This window comes from Athene noctua, chromosome 13 (genome assembly GCF_965140245.1).
Source record: "Athene noctua chromosome 13, bAthNoc1.hap1.1, whole genome shotgun sequence".
Lineage (NCBI taxonomy): Eukaryota > Metazoa > Chordata > Aves > Strigiformes > Strigidae > Athene > Athene noctua.
Genome location: NC_134049.1, coordinates 12107925 through 12128385, shown reverse-complemented (window position 1 = coordinate 12128385; position 20461 = coordinate 12107925). Strand labels below are relative to the sequence as shown.

The 20461-nt window shown below is 44.9% G+C and overlaps 2 protein-coding genes across 7 annotated transcripts in view; one reads left to right on the top strand and one right to left on the bottom strand.

The window, feature by feature from the left end:
• Positions 1-26: 26 nt before the first annotated feature.
• On the top strand, positions 27-7984 carry LYSMD4 (LysM domain containing 4). 2 transcript variants are annotated; one of them, XM_074917448.1, is made up of 3 exons: positions 27-85; positions 1454-1744; positions 5724-7984. In XM_074917448.1, the coding sequence occupies exons 2-3, from the start codon at positions 1469-1471 to the stop codon at positions 6267-6269; spliced, it is 822 nt and encodes a 273-aa protein (XP_074773549.1). In that variant the 5' UTR covers positions 27-85; positions 1454-1468; the 3' UTR covers positions 6270-7984. The 2 variants fall into 2 exon arrangements, with proteins under 2 accessions (XP_074773549.1, XP_074773550.1); XM_074917449.1 differs by lacking the exon at positions 27-85 and adding an exon at positions 578-714.
• Positions 7985-8366: 382 nt separating this feature from the next.
• MEF2A (myocyte enhancer factor 2A) overlaps positions 8367-20461 on the bottom strand; it is a 92960-nt gene continuing 80865 nt past the window's right edge. For all 5 annotated transcript variants that reach the window (XM_074917518.1, XM_074917519.1, XM_074917521.1 and 2 more), the window contains 3 exons: positions 18286-18412; positions 12941-13067; positions 8367-12441 (listed from right to left, as the gene is read on the bottom strand). In XM_074917518.1, coding sequence (XP_074773619.1) covers positions 12084-12441; positions 12941-13067; positions 18286-18412 — 612 coding nt within the window. In that variant the 3' untranslated portion in view covers positions 8367-12083. The remainder of the gene's footprint in view (positions 12442-12940; positions 13068-18285; positions 18413-20461) is intronic.

Here is a 20461-nt window from a genome sequence, read left to right as displayed (position 1 = left end):
TCCGGCGCTGCTAGCCAATGGGAGGAGAGCTGGGCGAGAGCGGGGGTTAGGTTGGTGCGTGTGGCCGATGGCCGGCGAGTGGCGGGTCAGTGCGGGGGCTCGGGACGGGGCGCGGGGCTGAGGGGAGAGGGGCAGGGCCCGCCCGGCGCCCGCCGGGGCCCTGCGGGGAGCGGCCCCGCCTGAGGCGCCGGGGGAGCGGGGCCGCCTGCGGGGAGCGGGGCCGCCTGCGGGGAGCGGGGCCGCCTGCGGGGAGCGGGGCCGCTGAGGGCGCTGAGGGCGTCGCGCGGGGCCGGGGCCGGGCGAGGCTCCGGGCGGGCCGCCGCCTCGCCGTGCCCGAGAAGCGGGAGCGGAGCGCCCGTCCCGGGGCGGGGTGCCCCGGTCCCTGCCGCGGCGCGGAGCGGGGGGGTGGCTCCGGCCTCCCTGGCCTTGCCGGCACCCGTCGGCGCGGGACGGGAGCCAGGCCGTCACGCCGCCTGCCCGACCCGCGGGCGCTGGGCCGGCCCGAGCCGGGCCGAGGGGGAGCTGGGCTTGCGGCGTGTCCGAGGCGGAGGCGCCCACAGGAGCGGCCGCGGAGACCGTGGTCGTGGATCTGCAGCTCTCCTGGCAGAGCTGTGACCCTGCCCGCTGGGAGCCACGCTCGGTACCAGTGAAACGCCGTACAGTGGTAGCGGCTGCACCCGGGGAGTCCCTTATGGGTAGATTGAGGGTCCTCAGGTCAGTGGAGTTCTGTGGGAAGGTGGGGTTTTCTTACCTATACCTGACCCTGACAACAGGTTGTTTGTGGAACTGAGGATTGAAGGAAAAAAAAAAAAAGTAGCTTCCTAATAACTTGCTGATGTAGGCCTAGCAATAATTAAAACAAAGTGCTCAGGCAGGTTCTTTATACAACAAAATTATGTTGTCATGCAGGTTGAAGTTAAGTGTAGCTTAAGCTGTCCTTTAAAAAAAAAAGTGCACTTCCATGAAATCCGTGGATTCTTAAAGTGTAGACAACTAAGGACTTCTGGAAAAGTGACATAAAGGATAATTTTTGCCCTTTTTTAATGAGTGTTGGTAGGAGTTCTGATGTGTTTCCGTGGATTCTTTTTTTTACCATAATTAAATACTCAAGTGACTCTGCTTTTTTTAAAAAATGAAATTATACTAAGTAGTATTTAAGATGTGTAGCAAAGTAGTGTTACGTCGTGGTTTGTCCACAGGTAAACACAAAATGGCTTGAGAACAATTTACCCGTTGTTGAAGTTTGTGTACATAACCCTTCTAATATTTCTGCCATGGCTGCTAGAATGGCATCTTTTGGATTTGCCCCTGAGAAGATCTGGATAGAAGGAGAGCGCTCTGTGTGTGTGCACACGTGTATCTACTGTGCTTTTTGTCCATTCTCCTAAATCTTATATGCTAAGAAATAAGCACTGGTATTAAGAAAATTCAAAATGTCTGGGTTTTGTTCCAGGTGCTGGTATAAAAGATGAGGCTGAATGAGAGCCGGACAAGATCCTTCCAGGCTCCTGTCACCATCCATAATTACCCGGGCAGGCAGGTGTATGTGTTTCCCAGTGGCCGATCTGATTCAGAAGAGGAGGAGGAGGAGGAGGAGCTCAATGTTATGGAATTGCGACCGAGGGGCAAGGAGCAGCAACGGTGCAGCACTCCTCGGGACAGAGTTGGAGACATGGTGCTTCTGGAACGAGAGATTACAGAGGATGATAATCTTAACAAGTTAGCCCTGCAGTATGGTTGTAAAGTAAGAGCTATCTCTGGTTTTAATTACTTTGGAGGTATTTTACACGTAGCTTGGTTTCCAGAATTACAGGAAAGTGTGCTGATGTCTGATAGTTTTGACACTGAAAAGTGTTTGCCCTGAATGGTCAATATCTGGGTAAAACTGAGCTGGAAAAAAGCAAAAAAAAAATTAAATTAAAAAAACCAACCAAACAACAACAACAAAAAAGGAGTTATTCAGCTAACAGGCTAGGAAGATGTTATAAACCCTGCATGACCAGCTTTCCTGTTTGAGTGACTGGAGTACAGCGTAGCAGTTGTGGTTTGTACGTAGTGACTTAAGTGAGGGCAAAAAGTAGGAAGCTGAGTACAGGAATGAGGGTCAGGGCCCTGCCCCCAAGGAGCATACAGTTTTTAAAGTAACTGAACAGCACAAAGAAATACCACTCAGATGGAATCTGGTTTGGGGTGGTTGCTTATTTTTTGAAAGGTATGAGCTTACATGTTGCAAGGAAGGTCTGAGACTAACAGGGGCACACGTGGAGAAGGAGAGACGCTAAAGTTCATGTGGCAGAGGCTGGGTGCTGTCTGTGCGTGGGGGTTTTGAGTGTTTGCTGTCGCACCCAGAAGCGTGTGTGGTTCCGCGTCTGCAGGCAGACAGGAGTGCGTGTGCGGGGTGAATTTCCTCTGGAGTTGGGACATGCTACAGAATATGTTTTCTTTGTTCCAAAAGCAGAGCGCTTTATGGAAAAACTGTTGAAAAGTTTAATTACCTGATCTGAACATCAGAAGTACCCCATTGTTTAGCAGTTAAAGCTGTATTTTTAGAGCCTCCTTTATCTGCAAGCTAGGCTGTGATTAAAAAGTTCCATGATGCAAACAATTGGACAGTGACCTGGATGGGGATAATGATACAGTACTGGCTCAACTGCTGCAGTACTATTGCGGTCTGTCTTGCTTAACAACACAACAGCTGTGTGGTGCAGCTGAAGCAAGAGGGCTTAAGAGGAATTGCGACAATTCTTTCCCCTCCCATTCCCTTGGAAACAAAAACAAAACAAAAAAGAAACGCTTCTAGGTTCTGCTGACGAGCCTGATGTGAGTGTGGTGGGACTTGAATAGGCCTTGATTGGCACCAGTAGAGCCTGAGAACTCGGAGCTGCAGAGACTTTGCAGTTGTGACTGTATGCTCATCCCTAAGCAGTAGCAATTGCATCATTTGTCACTTATGCAGGATCACAGCAGTTTGAACTCCAAGGGGGAAGATTCTGAACAACTCTTTTGGTTTATGGGATGAAAAAGCCTGCAGTGCCCCCCATACTGTAACTCAGGAGGCCTCAGTCCTCTCCCTGTCGCGACTCTTCCTCTGCCGCTCGGCTCCCGCAGCCGGTCAGCCCCGACAGGTCGGGGTAGATCTACCCTGTCTGGCCTGCTGGAGGCTGCTGGGCTTGTCCAGGGGGAAAGCAAGCTGATGAGGAGGGACCAAGTAGTCAGTGCTCTCCTCCCACAAGGTAAAAACTGTCCTACTGCCCGCCTGCCTCCTGGAAAGGGCACTTCTGACTTGTTCTAGTTAAACTGAAGAGGTTCAGAAATCCTTATTATGGGAGATCTGTGTATTTGTCTGTTTACAGACTGTCACTGATCAATTTTCATGTGTTTTGTTTTACTTGCACAAAATTAAGCAGCTCCTGAAAGGCTACCAGGACATCAGTGAGGAAAATCTGTAGCCACAAATATATGTGACTGTGTTTAAAAAGTCCAGGATGAGCTGCTCCTTGAAATCAGTGAGAACTTGTCATTGGTCTCAAAATCGTCAGGGCCTGCTTGAGGTGGGGTGTTAGGACAGTGCAATAACTAGCTTTGTGTGTGCTACAGAGAACTTGGCAGAGATGCAAAGCACTTCAAAATTCTCATTTTTACTCTTGACCATTTATAGTCCTGGCCTGCTTTTGGCATTGTTCGTAGCTGGGACAAGAGAAGTTCACTGCAGCCAAAAAAATGAGTACAGAAAATAAGCCTAGATGGCTTGTGCAGGGAGTGCTCTTGCATGCTTCCCATCAGCTTTGTTTGTTGTTTCTGACTGAGCGCTGCTCCACTTTGTTTCCAGAGCCTTAGCACAACATGGTAGTGTTTGATTGCAGACACTGCAGGGGGTATTTACTGTCCCAATAATTCGTTGTTATTGGAACAAAACCCAAAATTGAAGCACCACCTCAGCTAGGAGGCTTTGGGCAAGATTGTTATTTCACAACTAAATAATTTTGCAGGGTTTAAGTCCTGATGTTATGCTGGGGCAAGCTGTGAGGAGTCTGAACCAGCAATTGAGGATTCCTTTTGCCTGAGGGGCACCAGGTTAGGCTCTAGATTAAACATCCCATTTTCAGATTTCTCAAGCTTGGCAGAGTACGCGTGAGATTCAGGCATCCATCTCCTCTCTACCTTTCAGCAGAGTCTTGCCTTCTGGCTGTGCCGTAGCGGACTTCCTACAGTTCCCTGAACCTCCTCCACGGCGGGGGCAGCTCTGCGGGCAGAGCCGCTGCAGCTCTGGGGTTCTCCAGCCGTGGGACCCCGCTGTGGGCTATGAGGGCTGTCCCCTGGCAGCCCCAGCGCTGCTGGGCAGTGCTGCCTCCCCCGCAGCACAGCCTGCAGACAGCCCTGAGCGTTGGTTGCAAAGGAGAGGTTCAGGATCCCCGCTGGCGTTGTCTTCTAAAGGGAGATCTTTGTCCTGAACTTTCCGTGATTTGTGTGCTGCTGGCACTTACCCACTTGCTTGGAAAGTAAAGCACTTTCTTGTTTCAGTTGCCCAGTTTCAGTGGTAGCCTCAGGCTTGTGAGAGTGCCTTGAATGCAGTTTGTACAGCAATTTATGAGATTTCTAAAAGAACAAGAGAAACTTTCTCTGAAAGTGCAGCCCGTGTGCTGTGTCTGTATGATATATCGGAGGGGGTTAACCTGTTCATGTTGCCTTTCTCTTTGGTTTGGGGTCCTGCTCTTTTCTATGTTGCAACCTCCAGCCTTTCCCTCAAGGTTCTTTCATGTCTCCTTGGCTGCTCTGAAGAGCTCCTGCATACATTGACAGTCCTGTTAATTTTCTTTGACAGGATTTAGGGCAACAAATGATGTACTTCCTTATTAGGTGGTTGTGGGTGGGCACTCTATTAAAGTGTCTTCTCTTTATTTAACATTAAATAAAGAAACGCTGCCTTGCCTTTGTCTTTTGTGTGATACCAGCTGTCCTTGTGACTTACGCTGTACGTATGGTTTGCTCTTTCTTGCTCTTCCTGCTCTTCCATTGCTGAGCTGGGTGGGAATCCCAGGCACAGGAACCACCAGAGGTGGTCTCTGATGCCCGGAGACGATTGCTGTGAGCGTTCCTTCAGCGGGAGCATTCACCAGCTGTGGAGAAGGAGCTGCCATGGGGCAGAAGAGGGGTGCTGCTTGGGAACATGAGCAAAGGATGCTTGTGCCCGTGTTGGGGAGATGCTGGCCTGCTCACTGCCAGGCTGAGATCTGGCTTTCAAAACGGCGTATGCTCCAAAGAGTGAGCCCTGTTCACTTTCTGAGCTGGGCAGGGGGAGTTTGCCTGCCTGAGTTGGTGGTGTTCTCTTACCTTAAACACTCGTGTGTTGTTTAAGGTGTGAAAACCTTTTAAATGGATCTGTTATAAAGACTCTACTTGCCTTAACTTGGATTAGAAAGTGGGTAATGAGAAGGGTAAAGAAAGCAAAAGGAAGGAAAACCAGTATTAAGCAAAATACAGCATCTGGGAGATGCAGGAGCCCTGGAGGAGGTTGTAGACTGGTTTCAGAGGGGACTGTCTCTGTCCTGCAGGACCCGGAGTGTCCCTGGAACAGCCAGGGAATCTGTGGAACTCTGAGCTGCTTGCAGCCAGGGCCTGCTGTTCTTTTCTGCCCACTGCTCACAGACTAGTCTTACAGCTACTTCCTGCTGCAGCCCTGGCTTCTCCTACACTGATACTCGTGTCCTTTTTGGATTCTGTAGGTTGCGGATATCAAGCGTGTCAATAACTTCATCCGGGAGCAGGACTTGTACGCGCTGAAATCCATCAAGATCCCCGTGAAGCCCCACGGGCTGTTAACGGAGAGCGGCGGAGAGCTGAGGCCGCCCGCGCCCTCCCAGCCTGACCTGACGCTGGTGGACGTGCCGGAGCCCGAGGAGGGGGCGAGCGGCCCGGCAGGCAGCAGGCACCTCAGCGACTACTTCAGGGGGATCGACAAGAACATCCAGGCCGCGGTGCAGGCGGAGGCGCAGCTGAGCGCCGAGTACTGCGTGGAGGCGCTGGAGAGGCCCCTGCCCGGGTCAGGGAAGCGGGACACTGGTAACGGAGCGGACTGTGGAATCCAGTGGTGGAATGCAGTTTTTATTATGCTCCTGATAGGAATTGTCCTGCCGGTATTTTATATCATCTATTTTAAAACACAAGGCCTGGTGGCCCATACCTCCAACACAACACTAACCTCAAATACTTCAACAGATGGATTGGAAGGGAAATTACCACAAAGCTCAGTTGTAGAAAAAAAATCCTAACGGGGAGAGGCAGCTCAATACGGCCTCTCCTCCCGGCACTGGGGCCCGTACGCCAGCGACTCTGACTCAAGTGCATTCAGGGGGATAACAATACAGATGACTTTTATTTTTTTAAGTAGCTGATGTTGTAATCCTGAACTCAACTGAAAGTTAGGTGATGTGATTTTTATGGAAAGTAAGGATGCTTTGTTGCTTAAAAAGGTCATCAGGCAGCTGGCTTAACGTTTGTGAGCGCTGTTGAGGGGAAGTATTTTGTAGCAATTCACTCATCCTGGTTGCTTCAGGTATTTCTTAATGCCTTGTTTAAGAAGTGAATCCTTTTGCTGCTGAGATAAAGAGTGCAGTATTAATGTGATGGGAAAGGTGGGGGTGGTTTGCATTTTAAGAAAACACTTTTTGCTTAGAGTAGAAGCGGGGGCCTCTTCTTTTTGTCTGAACTGTCATTTTTATTTCATGGAGACCAAGGCAGTTTCAGCACACTTAACCCGACTGACGACTTCTGGTGCGTTAGGTTGGGTGTGCCATGGCACGGGGACACTGCCAGCACCTCGCCTTTCAGCCTTTGAGTTGAAGCTGTGTTTAGGAGGATGCTTCAAGCCCAGTGCTGGGAAGGGTGAGCCCAGACCTCTTCACCCCCGTGAAATCCTGCAGAGGCTTCTCTGGGGAGCCGCTGTCTCTGCAGGAGGGCGTGAGCGTAGCGATAGGCCTGTGGGCTGTGGTGTGCGCTCCCTGGGAGCTGGTGTGTTGCAGGGAGAGGTTCAGCCGGTGTTACTTCTTAATAATAATAATAATCCATACTGGTGTATCTCAGACACCCGGTTTCAGGCACGGAGTTGAGTTTCCTTGGGTGTAGTCTTCACGGGAGAGAGCAGTGCCAGGTTGTGTTTAATTTGCAAGGCCCAGGAAAGACGAAGCCCGGCGCTACCCGAGGCAGTCACAGTGTAACGCCTGTAGAGGAGGGGGGGTGTGGAAGCTGCTGATCCCTAAAGGTCTCTGTGGACCCCTGACATTTGCGGTAAAAAGCTTCTGTGTAGGAAAGACTCATGACGCTTTGGAGGCTGGTGGTGGCCCGAGCTCTGCACTGGTCAGGACGCATCACTACAGACTGCACGCTAGAAGAGAGCAGAAAATGAGGCTTGGGGGGGGCTTCGCTGCAGAGAATATGTCTCAGAAATTTACTTAGCGGGCAGAGGTAAACGCTCTCCTGGAACCAAACACTAAAGTATTTCGCAGCACAGTTCCATGAAACCTGGCCGGGAGGCGGGGGGTGTCCGTGCTGGAATAGCAGCCGGCGGCGAGGGGCTGGCTGCGGGGCGGGGGCTCCGTCTGTCCGGCCTCCCCCCGGGCGGGTTGGGCCAAGCGGCGGCAGGACGGGCTCGGGGGGAGGGGCCGGGCCTGCCCCCCCGCCAGCCCTTGGGGTCTGGGGGGTTTCTCGGAGCGCGGCCGCCGCGGGACGGAGGCTCCCAGCGCCCCCCGGCACACAGAACCCGCCCCCGTCCAGCGCCAACCTGCGGTTCATACAACGGGAAAAAAAAAAAAAAAAAAAAAGCGCTCAGGCAAGCCTGAGGGGACGCTACTCTTGTAAACAAGGACTCTGAACAAGCTTCTACTGGAACACCCCTTGTATTTTTCTTCTGTGAAGGAAATGTATCTCTTTGTTGGGGGGATTATTACGTTTTTAAATAAAGAAAAATGAAATAAAGGCACAAGGGGCACCACCCACCCCACACAGCTTGTGTTTTGGTTTTTGTGTAGTGTGGGTTGGGTTTTTCGGCCTGAGCCCGCTCGGGGCGGGGTTGCTCCCTCCCCAGCGGTGCCATCGCCCCACCCGGTGGCGGGGCCGGGCGGGGCGTTTCACCCGGCGGGATCGACCCAGGTTCGTCCGCAAAGGTCGGTTCAGTAGTTGTAATCGGTGCTTCGAGAGCATCGGTTCTTCATTTGAGATAACAAGTGTATGTATCCCAGAGAACCCCTCCGGATGAAAAGGATCACAGTTTAAAACCAGGAACTCAAAAACTGAATCTGAAGAGTATTTCGGACGCCTGGGGGGGCAAAGCCCTGCGAACACGTGCTCTGCAAATACGAGAGAGGCCGGAGTACACAGTAAAAGCCAGTATCTTTACTTTAGTGAATGCAGGATACAAATATTTTACAACAACCTCTAGCATTTTCTTAACCATTTGATAAAAAGTTCACTAGAATATTTATTGTATATTGAAGAAAAAACAACACATTCAGGGAAAAAAATTGAGATTAACTTATTTTTTTCTTAAAAGATTCGTCTCAAGGATGGCAACAAAGTCCAGCTTGTGCCGCCAAACGGCTTATCATCATTAAACCGTGAACAGCTTCTTTGTGAACTGTTGACTACAAACATTTACCAAATACATAAATCTCTTTTAAAAAAGCCATTTTAAATATAGCAAAGCAGTGTTCTCTTGCACAGCAAAGTGAAGAAAGTTTCTACTAAGATTTAAACGTTTACATTTGTTAAGTCTTTCTTTCACATTCTAATTTAACTTCTTCCCATGATCAATTGTTAGGAGTTATTTTGTTCCTTATTTACTATGTATTTCTTGTGCGCACAGTAATTCGCAAGTTTCTGATGCATTAGTGTCCTTTAAGTGAAAGGCTAAAGCATTTTTCTCTGACGAATCCCTGATAACATGTATTTTTAAATCCTATAGTGAGAGCTCGAAGATGGAGAGGTGATTTGTCACAATCGAGATACAAATCTTGAATCATTCAGACTCGAATGGGTTCGGACCAGGCTTGGATCCACTTGCAACTTCATTCAGTCGAGTTAATTAAAAAAAGTATTTTTTTTTTACCTGTTGAAAGATCTGTGCTATGTCATCTTTTTTTTTTTTTATAAAACATTTTTACAATTCCTAAAAAAGTATGTTCCAAAGTTAGTTACTTGTTATTAAAAACCAGGATTCCCGTTTTTGCAAGGGCCCAAGGTTCTCCCCTGCCAGGGGAGGTCTGGGGAAGGACTTGTTCTGCTGAGCCTGGGCCAGGGCAGGGGCAACATGGGAACAGGCCCCAGAGCAGTTCTGAAGAACAGATTATTTATTTTTTTGAATTCATTGGTGCAATTTCAATACAAACTCTAACCCTTATGTAGCTTTTTTCTTTAAGAAAACAGTAATCGTACTGTTTAAAAACCTGCATAGAAATAAAGACTATTGAGATACAGTCAGCAAAGCCATCTTATAAGGCACACAAGAAAATAGACAGTAAATGTGAATGCAGAACTCCCACTCAGATGTACAGCAAAGTTCATATATGTGCATAAATAATGAAAAAAATCACATAACTTTTCAGAGCATTAAAAGGTTCCCTGAAGTGGTAAGTGAATTCAGTTACTTTGGAAAGAGACTTGCCCTTAGAATGAGTCTTGTTTTCCATGAACAGGTAATTACCTACAATAAATGGAGAGTAATCTCCACAGGTAAGTGGCTGAAACGAATTGAAACCTGTATGTTTTTTAAAAGTTGCCATGACAACGAGAGAGGGGTTTTGGAAGCTGGATGCACTGACTTTGTTCTTCAATCACACACTAAAGCTGAGGAGATGCCATCCCCACTGGATTTCTGTTTCTCACGCTGCTTAGTTACAGGATCAAGCAAGTGAATTTTATTTTTTTTAAATTACAAAAAAAAAAAAATAATTGAACACCCAAGCAAAAATGTAACAGAGGTGACTTTAAAGGCGTCTGGATAATAAAAGGGCGCTGTGGTGACATCCCCAGAACTAGAGGTACCATCAGACCTGGTGGTGGGTGCTGCTGGGTCTGGTTTCTGGCTCTGGCCCCCCGGGGGTGCAGGGACAGAGCTCGCAGCTGGGCCGGGAACAGACCCATCTTCTTCAGGGTGAAACCAGCTGCACCCAGCCGGGCTGCTCTAAGCCGGGATACCCTGCTTTGGGCTCCCGAGACTTTCTGCTGCTCAAATCTGGCTTTACCCGCCCGGCGGGACCGGTCTGAGGCGGGCGAGAAGCTCCCCGGGGCGAGGGGCTGCCCGGGCGGGCGCCGTTACAGCACCGAGACCAGGCTGCCGCCTCCAAGGACAGAACAAAACCCTCTCCCGCCGAGGCTGCAGACACCACGGGGCTCTGGCTTCCTCGCTCTCTTTCAGGGAACAGCAAGGAGGAACAGCAAATTTACTTATTTATCCCAAACCACTTACCAACTTAAAAAAACCTTTTGTGCTCATCTGATATGTGTTATTTCCCTATCATGAGAAATTAGGTCAAGTTTTTCCACTTTTTTTTTTTCCTCCTTAGAAGAGGCAGCTTTAAAATGATGCCTTAAAATGTGTTGTAACAGATTTTTTATATTTATGCAGGATGAACTTAACACCGGATTTTTTTTTTGCCACTTTGCTATTTATATACATATATATAAAATGTATAATGAAGCTTAACCATACAGCACAGAGATTACAATTTAACGGCACACATTCACCACCAGTGAGGGGGACAACCCCTTTATACACCCTCTGAAAAATCTGGATAATAATATTAATAATAATTAAAATCCAAAGAAAGTACAGTATATTTAACAAAATAGTAAATATTAAACAGTGAATACTCTACTTAATAAGGACCTCGCCTTTTTTCAAGTTGGCGTCAATCCACAAAAATATACTTTTTAATCTGGTGAACGTACAATACATAGGTACTTACACCAAAGGTGATAATATATTTAGGATGCTATATACACAAAGAGTTTGGCTCAAATTTAAATTTACATATAAGTGTTCATGGCTTATTTTTCCCCCAAGGTTCCGCCTGCAAGTTTTTCCTTTTCATCTTTGAAAGCAAAAACTAGAAAGTCAAAATAAGATAAAACTATACTCTACAAAAAAGCTACAACATACAGCTTTGGCTTATATAAATAATTCATAGCAGAATGTGTTCAAAAGTACTGTATATAACTTTATATATAGTCTTCAATTCATTAGGGTATTGTTTTCTTTAATATAAAATATACATGAGCTAAAATCCGTTTCTATATTTTTCAAAGGTATGAACGTAAAAACAAATTTGTCAAACATATTCCAATTATAACTTAATATATTAATTTTATTTTGTTAATGTTCTATTTTCTAGGCTAATATTTTCTGAATATTTCATGCGAGTTCTCTATGTCTCTCTTTCACTCATTAAAAAAATCACTTCTTTGACCCAATACACTATTTTTTTTTGCACGTGCAAAACAGGGTTTTTGTTTTTTTTTATTTTTATTTCTTATAGCATCAGCCCTTCTCCATGCACCCTCTGCAATAGAGACCCATGCCAGGTTGGGTAATATAAAGGTCATTTTATGTACAGTATTGCTTTCTTCTTCCTGCTTTTCTACTGCTCTGCTGCTACAAAGCATTATTTCTTAACTACAAGTAACCATACAGCTTGAATAAAACACACAGGGACATTACTACAGGCGAGCCCTCTTGGTTTCTGCAATCTAGTGTGGTAGGATTATAATGCGGGTACAATGTTTCTTTGCAAAACAGGTTATATTATTAAAACAACAAGTCCAGGTAAGTGCCAGACTAGATCAATACCTATAGGATTGTTCTGTTACGTTTTACCATGGGACATCTGCAGCTATACAAGAAGTTTGTCGTAAGTGCCTGATGATTTTGTGTATGCTACACACACTAGCACATATATATGCATGTGAAGATATATATATGCATGTATGTATATACATATAAATATACTTATTCCACGTCCTTATTTATAAATTTAGATATGTCAGGACAGTTCATTTTGAGAACACAAAACTGGAGAGGCAACACCGCAAGTTTATGTCACCCATGTGTCCATCCTCATTCGTTTTACCGATGGACTCTCCCTATCTTCTGAATTCGGGGGCCTTCCCAGCACGACGGGCGAGTGGAAATCGCTCCTCGGGTCCTCACGGTCGCTGCCGTCGTAGGAGCTGCTGGAGCTGCTGAGGCTGTCGACAGGAGAGCGGCCCAGCTCCTGCCGCGACGGCGGCGCCTGCGCCTGCGGCGGCTGCGCCTGCGCCTGCTGCGGCTGTTGCGGGAACCCAGAGGGAGTCACACGGTCCCGGGGAGGTGAGATTGGTTCAGATTTGATGTTGATGTTTTGGTTGGTATTAATGGATAAATTTGAACCCTGAGATAGCTGGCTGCCAGTACTGGGAAAAAGAAAACCAAAAGGCAGAAATAAGAAGACATGAAAAAGGAAAAGAAAGCGACAATATATGTGTGTGTGTGTGAAGGTGTGGTCTTGTGGTTCAACACCCTCACAACAAGTATGTCAATAAATGCAACTTACTGAAGAAGCAAGGTTGAAATAGCATAAATTAAAGGTCTGAATGCATCTATAGAAGTGAAAACCAAACAGGAATACCTCCTATTTCCAATATTTGAGTTCACCACACAGGTGACTCCTCTGTAAGAAGCTGGGCCTGCAGGGACACAGCTCCTCACTGGAGACTGAGCTGACTGAGGGGACAAACAGCAGCCAACACAAACGCTTCTGCAGCCAAGGAGCCAACTTGAAAGACAACACACCACCCCCAGCAGACATGACTTTAAAACAGCCTCGTGCTAAATATTCCCTGGTGCGGATTGGCTTGGAGCGGCAGAAGCTCCCGAGGGGGTGCGGTACCGGGACGTTATCGGGGTACTTACACGAGAGAGCTGAGGGCTGCTGGGCCGAGATGGTGCTGCTGCCAGGCAGATACCTGCCCCAAGGACAGCATTCCTGGGGAGTTGAATCCCTGCAAGGCAGACAGGTCTGCACTAGTCAAGGAGTAATCTGAGAGGGAAAAACAAACAAGAAAGTAGTTAATAGATTTCTTTTATATATATACACATGAGAATATATGCGATATGTGCACACACACACAAATGTAAAGGCTTTCTGCCCAAAACCAATAAAAGCGAGTGACCCAAAGGAGTCCAAACGCGCAAACTGACGGCTGGGAGCCTCCTAACGAGTTTAACAGGACATAAGCCTCCAAATTACAAATTTTTTTTTTGCATTCTGCTTTCAATTCCAACATCTTGCTGTCTCATAGCTTCTTCTAAACCCACAGGTACATCTTCGTGCCTTTTTGTGCATATATATGTGCACCTTACAGTAAGACAAGTATTTGCATTTTTTAAGATTTCTGTCTACATGAAAACTTCAAAATGAAACTAAAAGGGAAGAATTCATACAAGTCATTAGAAAGGAATGGTGTTTCTTGCACTGGAGACATCCCGACTGCAGTTCCATTCCCAGACAGGAGGCAGCAGCTGGTCAGACAAGACACAGATCCCATTTGCCTGCTGGTCTTACAGCGCAGGTCAGAGCCCTCCAACCTTTACCCGGAGCCCGCCAGGGGAGCAGCGCTGGACGCCAGCGGCAGGGCCTGGTGCCCGAGGGGGACAGGACCAAAGTCACTGCAGCCTCAGGGACCCTCCGCCCACTCCGCTTGTGCGGCAGACCCCGATGCATCACATTCTCCCTCTCCCCGCAACAATTTCACTGGTTACTTTATGCCTAATTAAACTGTCATCTCTGTATCAAATAAACAAAAGAAACCTCTTTACTTAGCAAAAAAAAAAAATTGTTCAGAAATACAACTTAAATGGATAATGGAAAATGCAATCTATTCCTAATCAGCAGTCAGTGACTGGCTGTTAGTTCTGGCCAGGCTGTAAAGCTCAGACAGTTCTCACTTCATTCACAGAGGTGAAGTTATTTTCACTTTATCATTATCACTCATGCTCTTCTTTCAGGTTTTAAACCAAAGCCACAAACACTTCTCTGCTTGTAATTATTTTGTAATATAACTTCCTTAAAATAATTTCTAGCCTCTTGAGAATGCAGCAGAATGCTAGCAGTCAGACTTACTTTACACTGCCAGCAGATGGACCAAAAATTCTCCTTAAGTAGTGTTTGTGTTTAGGTTTGGTGTTGGTTTTGGGTTGTTTGGGGGGGGGGGGGGGGGGGGGGGGCAGGGGGAGATGTTGGGTTTGTTTCTTTTAATATTGTCCTAAGATGACACCACCATTATGATTTACCCCTCCTGAGATAAGCTTCCTGTACAATTTCCCTATTCCCACCCACCAACTTGTTTGCTGTGGACAACTTCTGGGTCTCCCTCGTGACAGCCTATGCAGGGAGGTGAGCCCAGCCCCACAGGGGTGTTGTGCTTTCCAGAGATGCACATGCAGCACTGCAAGAATCTTCCTGAAGACCTTGGGAATCTCAGCTGCACCCCAGCATGTGATAAGCTGCCTTTTTGTTTCATTTCTTCTCAGTTAACATTTTTCTTGGAACTCAAAAAAAACCTTCACAAGAATTTCTGCACAGATTCAGAGAGATTTTTCCCAAGCTGATAGATCCAAAGCCCTTTTGCAAAACAAAACTAAAAAAAAAAAAAAAAAATAGATAGATAGATATATACACACAGCCCTCCAATGGCTAGGACATGCCCTCAACCTTCAAAGCAGCCAGACCTACGACAACCTGCAAGCATAGGAAATGTAAACACTTGAGATGGATGTGCTATTCCATGCCAGTGGGATTTCTGTCAGAGCAGACCTGAAGAAAATGTTTATAGGAGTTCAGTTTCCATGTTATTTTTTTCTTTGCAAAAATAGCTTTTATAATAATGGAGAATTAACTTCTGGTACTTTTGACAGAACGTGTCTGATGACAGGGGTTTGAGAGATACTTTTCCAAAGAATACATACACCACCACACAAGTAGCTGCATTATCACACCCCTAAATAATCACGTATCTGCTCACAGCAGAAGCAGGACACCGATTTCACCAATGAGTGACTTGCTGCAAGATGGAAAAGCCGTACAGATAAGAGAGTGCCTTCTACATGCTGGAAACCATTACTGCTGGGACCCTAACAACAAGATACCTTAGAAGTTTGTGCCTTTGCAAAATAACTGACCTAAAGCAGTGATATAATTTATGGCCACATACACTCTGCTCAAGTCTAAGTTACTATTTAACTGATCTCTGTGTTTTCTGAGTGTTTTTTAAAAATGCCTAGACTGTTTTAGAACAAGTAACTCAGTTTGTTCTGGCCCTTCCTCCACTAATCTGCAGAAAGAATACTTCTCCAGCAAAACAAATCATATAAAATAATTGTGCAAAACTGATATCCAACATTTTAATTAAGGAACCGAGAGCTGAATCTATCGCTTCCAGACCTGAAAAAAGCCCTATCGATCCAGAAAAACAATTTAGGTATCTCTATTTTATTTTAGTCCTTGAACTGCAAAACTGAAATTCCTGTGTAAGTGTGGACTACCCTGAGAATACCCAGATGACAATTTGTCTTCAACATCAGATTTCTTTTTGCAAATCCCCTGAAAGGCTTAATCTAATAGAAACAATTTTAAAGTGTCTGAAAAACACTAGAGTCTAAAAGCTTTTCACAAATTACTGCATTATCAAAGGAAATGGGCTGTTTTTTAAAATTATATCCCAGTGACAACAGCACTTGTCCATTATGTAGGACACCAGTTTCAACTGTCTTTGCTGCTTCCTAAGATTCAGACTACAACCCATGGCATCTTTTCGATGTTTTAGCCATCAGCTTACAGGTTATTCTGGATGAGGAACACACACAACACTGCTCCCTGAAACAACATCAGACAGTGTGAGAGAATGAAGGGATTTGTTAGGCAACAGACAAAACTCAGTGTGGGTCACCTGAGCAGGGACCAGACTGTTTAATTTAAACAGCCATTAAATGCAATAATATAAACAATTTTTCTGGAAAATACCAATCCAAGATCTGTATGTCCAGCAAACTCATACTTAAATTTACAATCCAAAACAAGTCACCAAGCATAATTCTCTGCTCCTTATACTGCTATTGTAACCCCATCCTCTCCTTCATTCATTTCTTTAGACTTTAATCCCCTTGGGGTGGCAATTATTTGCATAAATGTTCAACAATTTAGTTGGGTGCTACCTCAGTATAAATATTTACTGTTGCTGGTGACTAAACAGTCCCTCTCAAAACGCAAAGCTCCTGCATGCCCGTAACTGCCTGCGGGCATCACCTCTGAGGCAACCCAGTGCAGAAAGTGGCTGAAGGGTAGGAAATGTCAGTGAACAAGCACATTAATGCAAAAAGATACAAAAAGATGCAAGTTGTTTGGCTGTAAGTCTAAACTAAAAGCAGTAGTGAAGATTTTCAAGGCTAAAAAAAAATGTGGAGAAAATGTATGAAATCCCGTCTTTTGGGGGGCAGGGAAATGATTATGAATGGATGGCTGCTCTACCCATTCCATCTTCCAACATCACAGCCTCCTGACAGCGCTCCTCCTTGCAGAAAGGGAAGATTACAAAACCTCTCTATCAGTCAGGTTTTGGCCATTTTCTACAAACCTTGAAGGTTTTTTTGGATTTGTCCTGACCTTTACACAAGAGTAAGAACATTAGGTCACTGACAATAGATCAGCAGAGCATTTTTTACCCTTTCTTAAATACATTATCATGAGGCACCACCAGCGTTGCTGATGGGCTCAGCTTTGGGCAGCTCCTGATCTATTCTTAGAGAAGCCACCCCACCCCTGCAGCACCTGTATGTCCCTGGCCCCCTTCACCCCACCACTACCAAAACCTTGCCACGTAGACCCAACACAGTGGCTCCTTAAGGGAAAGTGATTTATACCTTCCTAGTACACCCTCCACTGCTTCCCAGGTTCCCGAGTGCCTCATGCCTGCCAGCTACTCGTGTGTAGCCGTCACAGACGACACAGGTCGAGGGAAGAGATGCTACTGAGGAATCTCCTCTACTGGAGGTGTGGAACTTGCTAGATTCATAGAAAGAGAATCATACTCTCAGACCCTTTTGTCTAGACAGAGTTGATCAGCTCTAAATTGAAGCTCTCTAGTGTAGCTCTGTTCCTAAGAGCTATCACTGCAAAAGAGAGAAGCAAGATTTTTAGATTTTTAGAATTCAAAAGCCTACCAAATAAGACTTAAACATTGTTAACACAGGCATCCCCCATTCAGAAATTCCTGTTTTAACAGATCACAGCACTTACATTTGAATGTCTTAACTAGACTTCATCTAAACAGAACAACTAACTGGGGAATTATTTCCATTGTTTGCTTTTTTAGTTTTGACCAATATTTATTTTAACTCAGACTTACAAACTTTATTGACACTTATCTGCAACGTAGTTTCTCTGCAGGTGCATTTGAAAATTAAACTATGCATCACGGATCAATGGCAATCAACCTGACACCATCAAGGCTGCAGCCTTTCAGGGAAGTGATTACAAAGATTCCTTCACTGATTACATACAAGGTCTGTAACAAACAAAGAACCTTGAGATTGAAGACAAAAATTATCTCTACTGGTATGGAGGCACCACATCATGAACTACTTTCTAAACAGGCAAACCAATTATCACTTATATTATTGAATTCCTTACATCACACCCATCTTGGATAAAAAGTAGTTTTAAGGTCCTTCGGGTAACAGAGACTTGCAGCGGTGAAACGCTGACAGCACCTTCCCGCGCATCCCCACCTCACTCTTGATAGAACTACTGAAGTGGAGAATGCCCTGTCTGAGCTTTGTACATCTGGGCTTTTTCGTAAATTGAAAGCCCCAGTAGAATCCAATTCCCTCCTGCTGTTGGAACCGAGCAGAGCAGAATGAAGGGACAGTATGCTCTGCAGTATCAACTATCACTCACATGTGAGGCATTTCGGCTCTCCGATGGATAGCCTCAATGCTACTGCTGTAAGCAATGCACTTTATTGTCTCTCTCTCTGCATTCAGCTCTGTGCAACCTGACTGACTGAAAGCTTCTTCCTGATATAAGTCTCAACATTTACACATTTTACAAGCTAAAGGCTCATTTTTGATGAATAAAAGCCTTCATTTGAACCAAATAGGAAAATTAAGTGGTCACAGAAATGCAGATTTTTCTGGGCTTATGAATCACAAAAGCCTTGTATATCTGACAAATCAAGCCACTTATTAAAAACAATGCTTACCAGTGTTGTAGGCAGTAGGCATGGCCGAATACACCAATCCCTGCGGAGGCAAGCTTGGAGTTGTCACAGACACCACAGGGGTAGCAAGAGGCTGTGTAGACTGAGAACTACTTATCCTTTGGGTATTCTATAAATGATTAAAAATAACAATGTCTTGTGATATCAGTTAGAACAATGGAAAATCAAGCGCTAATATAAAAATAGCACTCAATTAAAATGTGTTTCTTTGCTTTATTTTTTAGTTACAAATACATCCTTTTTGTCATGACGGATTTTCTAAACAAGCCAAAATATTTCAAGACAACCAAAATTATCTTGGCAAACTAAAATGAAAAATTAATTAAGACTCACTGATCCGCTTCTCATGCATGCAGGTTTCAATAGTGTTAGAGTTGTAGGACAAAGAGAAATGCAATTTCTTAGGGGCATAATAACTTCTGAGAATTGTTGTGTAAGTGATTTAAGAGGTTTTAGTCTTATTTTTTTAAAGGGGTTTTAGTGCAGATGGTGAGGTGCAGTTCCACCAGAAGAGTCTCCCACTTCCCAGTTGTATATCCAATTTTCAAAACTTTAGCTGCCAGTTTTGACACTGTGCTGACTACACCTGTCCTGAAAGGAACACAGAGATGTTCTAAATTTGTGTTGATAAGACTTCAGCGATAAAATAATCTTGCTGTTCCCATGGTTCCTGAGAAACTGAGAGAGTACTTGTTATAATGCAGATATGTTTCAAAGCAAATGACATTTGAGTTCAGAGAGCAACTGTGCTTTTTGACAGGAAAAATAGCTAAACTAGATTGTCTCAGATTATCTAACTGTAGGCACGATGTGGCTTTTTAATAACAGCCTTCCCCATCCACCACAATGAACATCTGAAGCAAACATATCAAATTAAGCTCTTTAACCAATTTTACTGTTTAGAAAACCTTGCATTAAACACTGTGGTGAATACCACCAGACAGCAAAGCTGCTCTGTCACAGAACATACTGCTCCTCATGAAGGCAACTTTAAATCTTCCTTCAAAATACATAGTTCAACACCATTTAGCCATGCCAGATACTGTCAAGAACAGGAAATGCTACATTTTTTTTATTTTCAAACAACAGATACTTAGTTTTACCTATGGAAGTCTTAGAAACACTAGAAATCTCTACACCCTGTATTTCTACATTCTTACAGAACCACTCCCAATTAAGGGAGCTGGATTTCAAACTGCTGAAAATACGTTTCTAAAGCAAGTCTCTATCTCTGAAAAAAATACATACTCCAAAAGTAACAGTTTTTCATCTCTTTGGTAGAGTTCCACTTCCTAGCTTTAAAAGACTGAAGCAACTACTAATTTTTTCTTATTTTGGACAGGTATACAAGTATTTCAGTATCTGCAGCACTTAATTTTTTTTCTCCACTCTGACCTTGAGAGAGGAATATTAAAAATTCATGATTCCTTTTATAATATTGGAATGAGCAGGGACAGGGCTGTATTCAATTTTAAGCTTAAACTTGTGAAGATGAATTGAGGGTTATCAATCCTTGGTTTGTATCTTTCCAGTTTAAGAAAGTATGCCAGAGCTACCACATTCAAGTTAGGTACCACCTTCCACTGGGTACCAGCTTCTGATCCCTCTTCTGCCCAGCTGCTGTTGAAAGCCCACCTTTGATCCTCCTAAGAATTCGGAGGCATGTTGGCATTTCTTCAGCAGATGTACCCACTCCGCTGCAGAGCTTCCAGATTTCAAAGCTTTAAGTCACAGAGAAAGTCACATGGATTTTCTGTGTCATTTATCCCTTTAAATCACTTAGGTACTTCTGAAAATCTCTGCTAGACCAAGTTTATCTGGCATAAAGATATGTTATTAGAGCAGATTTTTGTGTCTGTCAGGAATTGACCTTTTTCCAAAGCTTTCTTGGATGGCAGCCTATAAAGTTGGGATTACTGTATAATGGAAAAGAGGAGTATACTGGGAAATAATCCAGACCAAAGGATTTCCCCATGGGATTTTTTTTTTTTTTTTTAAAGTGGCTAGTAAAGGTGGTTTTCTAAGGTAATTTCTGAATATAATTCCTGAACACTCAGCCATAAAGATACAAAGACACTACGAAATATTTAGATGTGGCTACTATTTGTTGTACTTGGAGATTCATGCCAAAGATTCATGACAAGTTTGAGGAATTTTT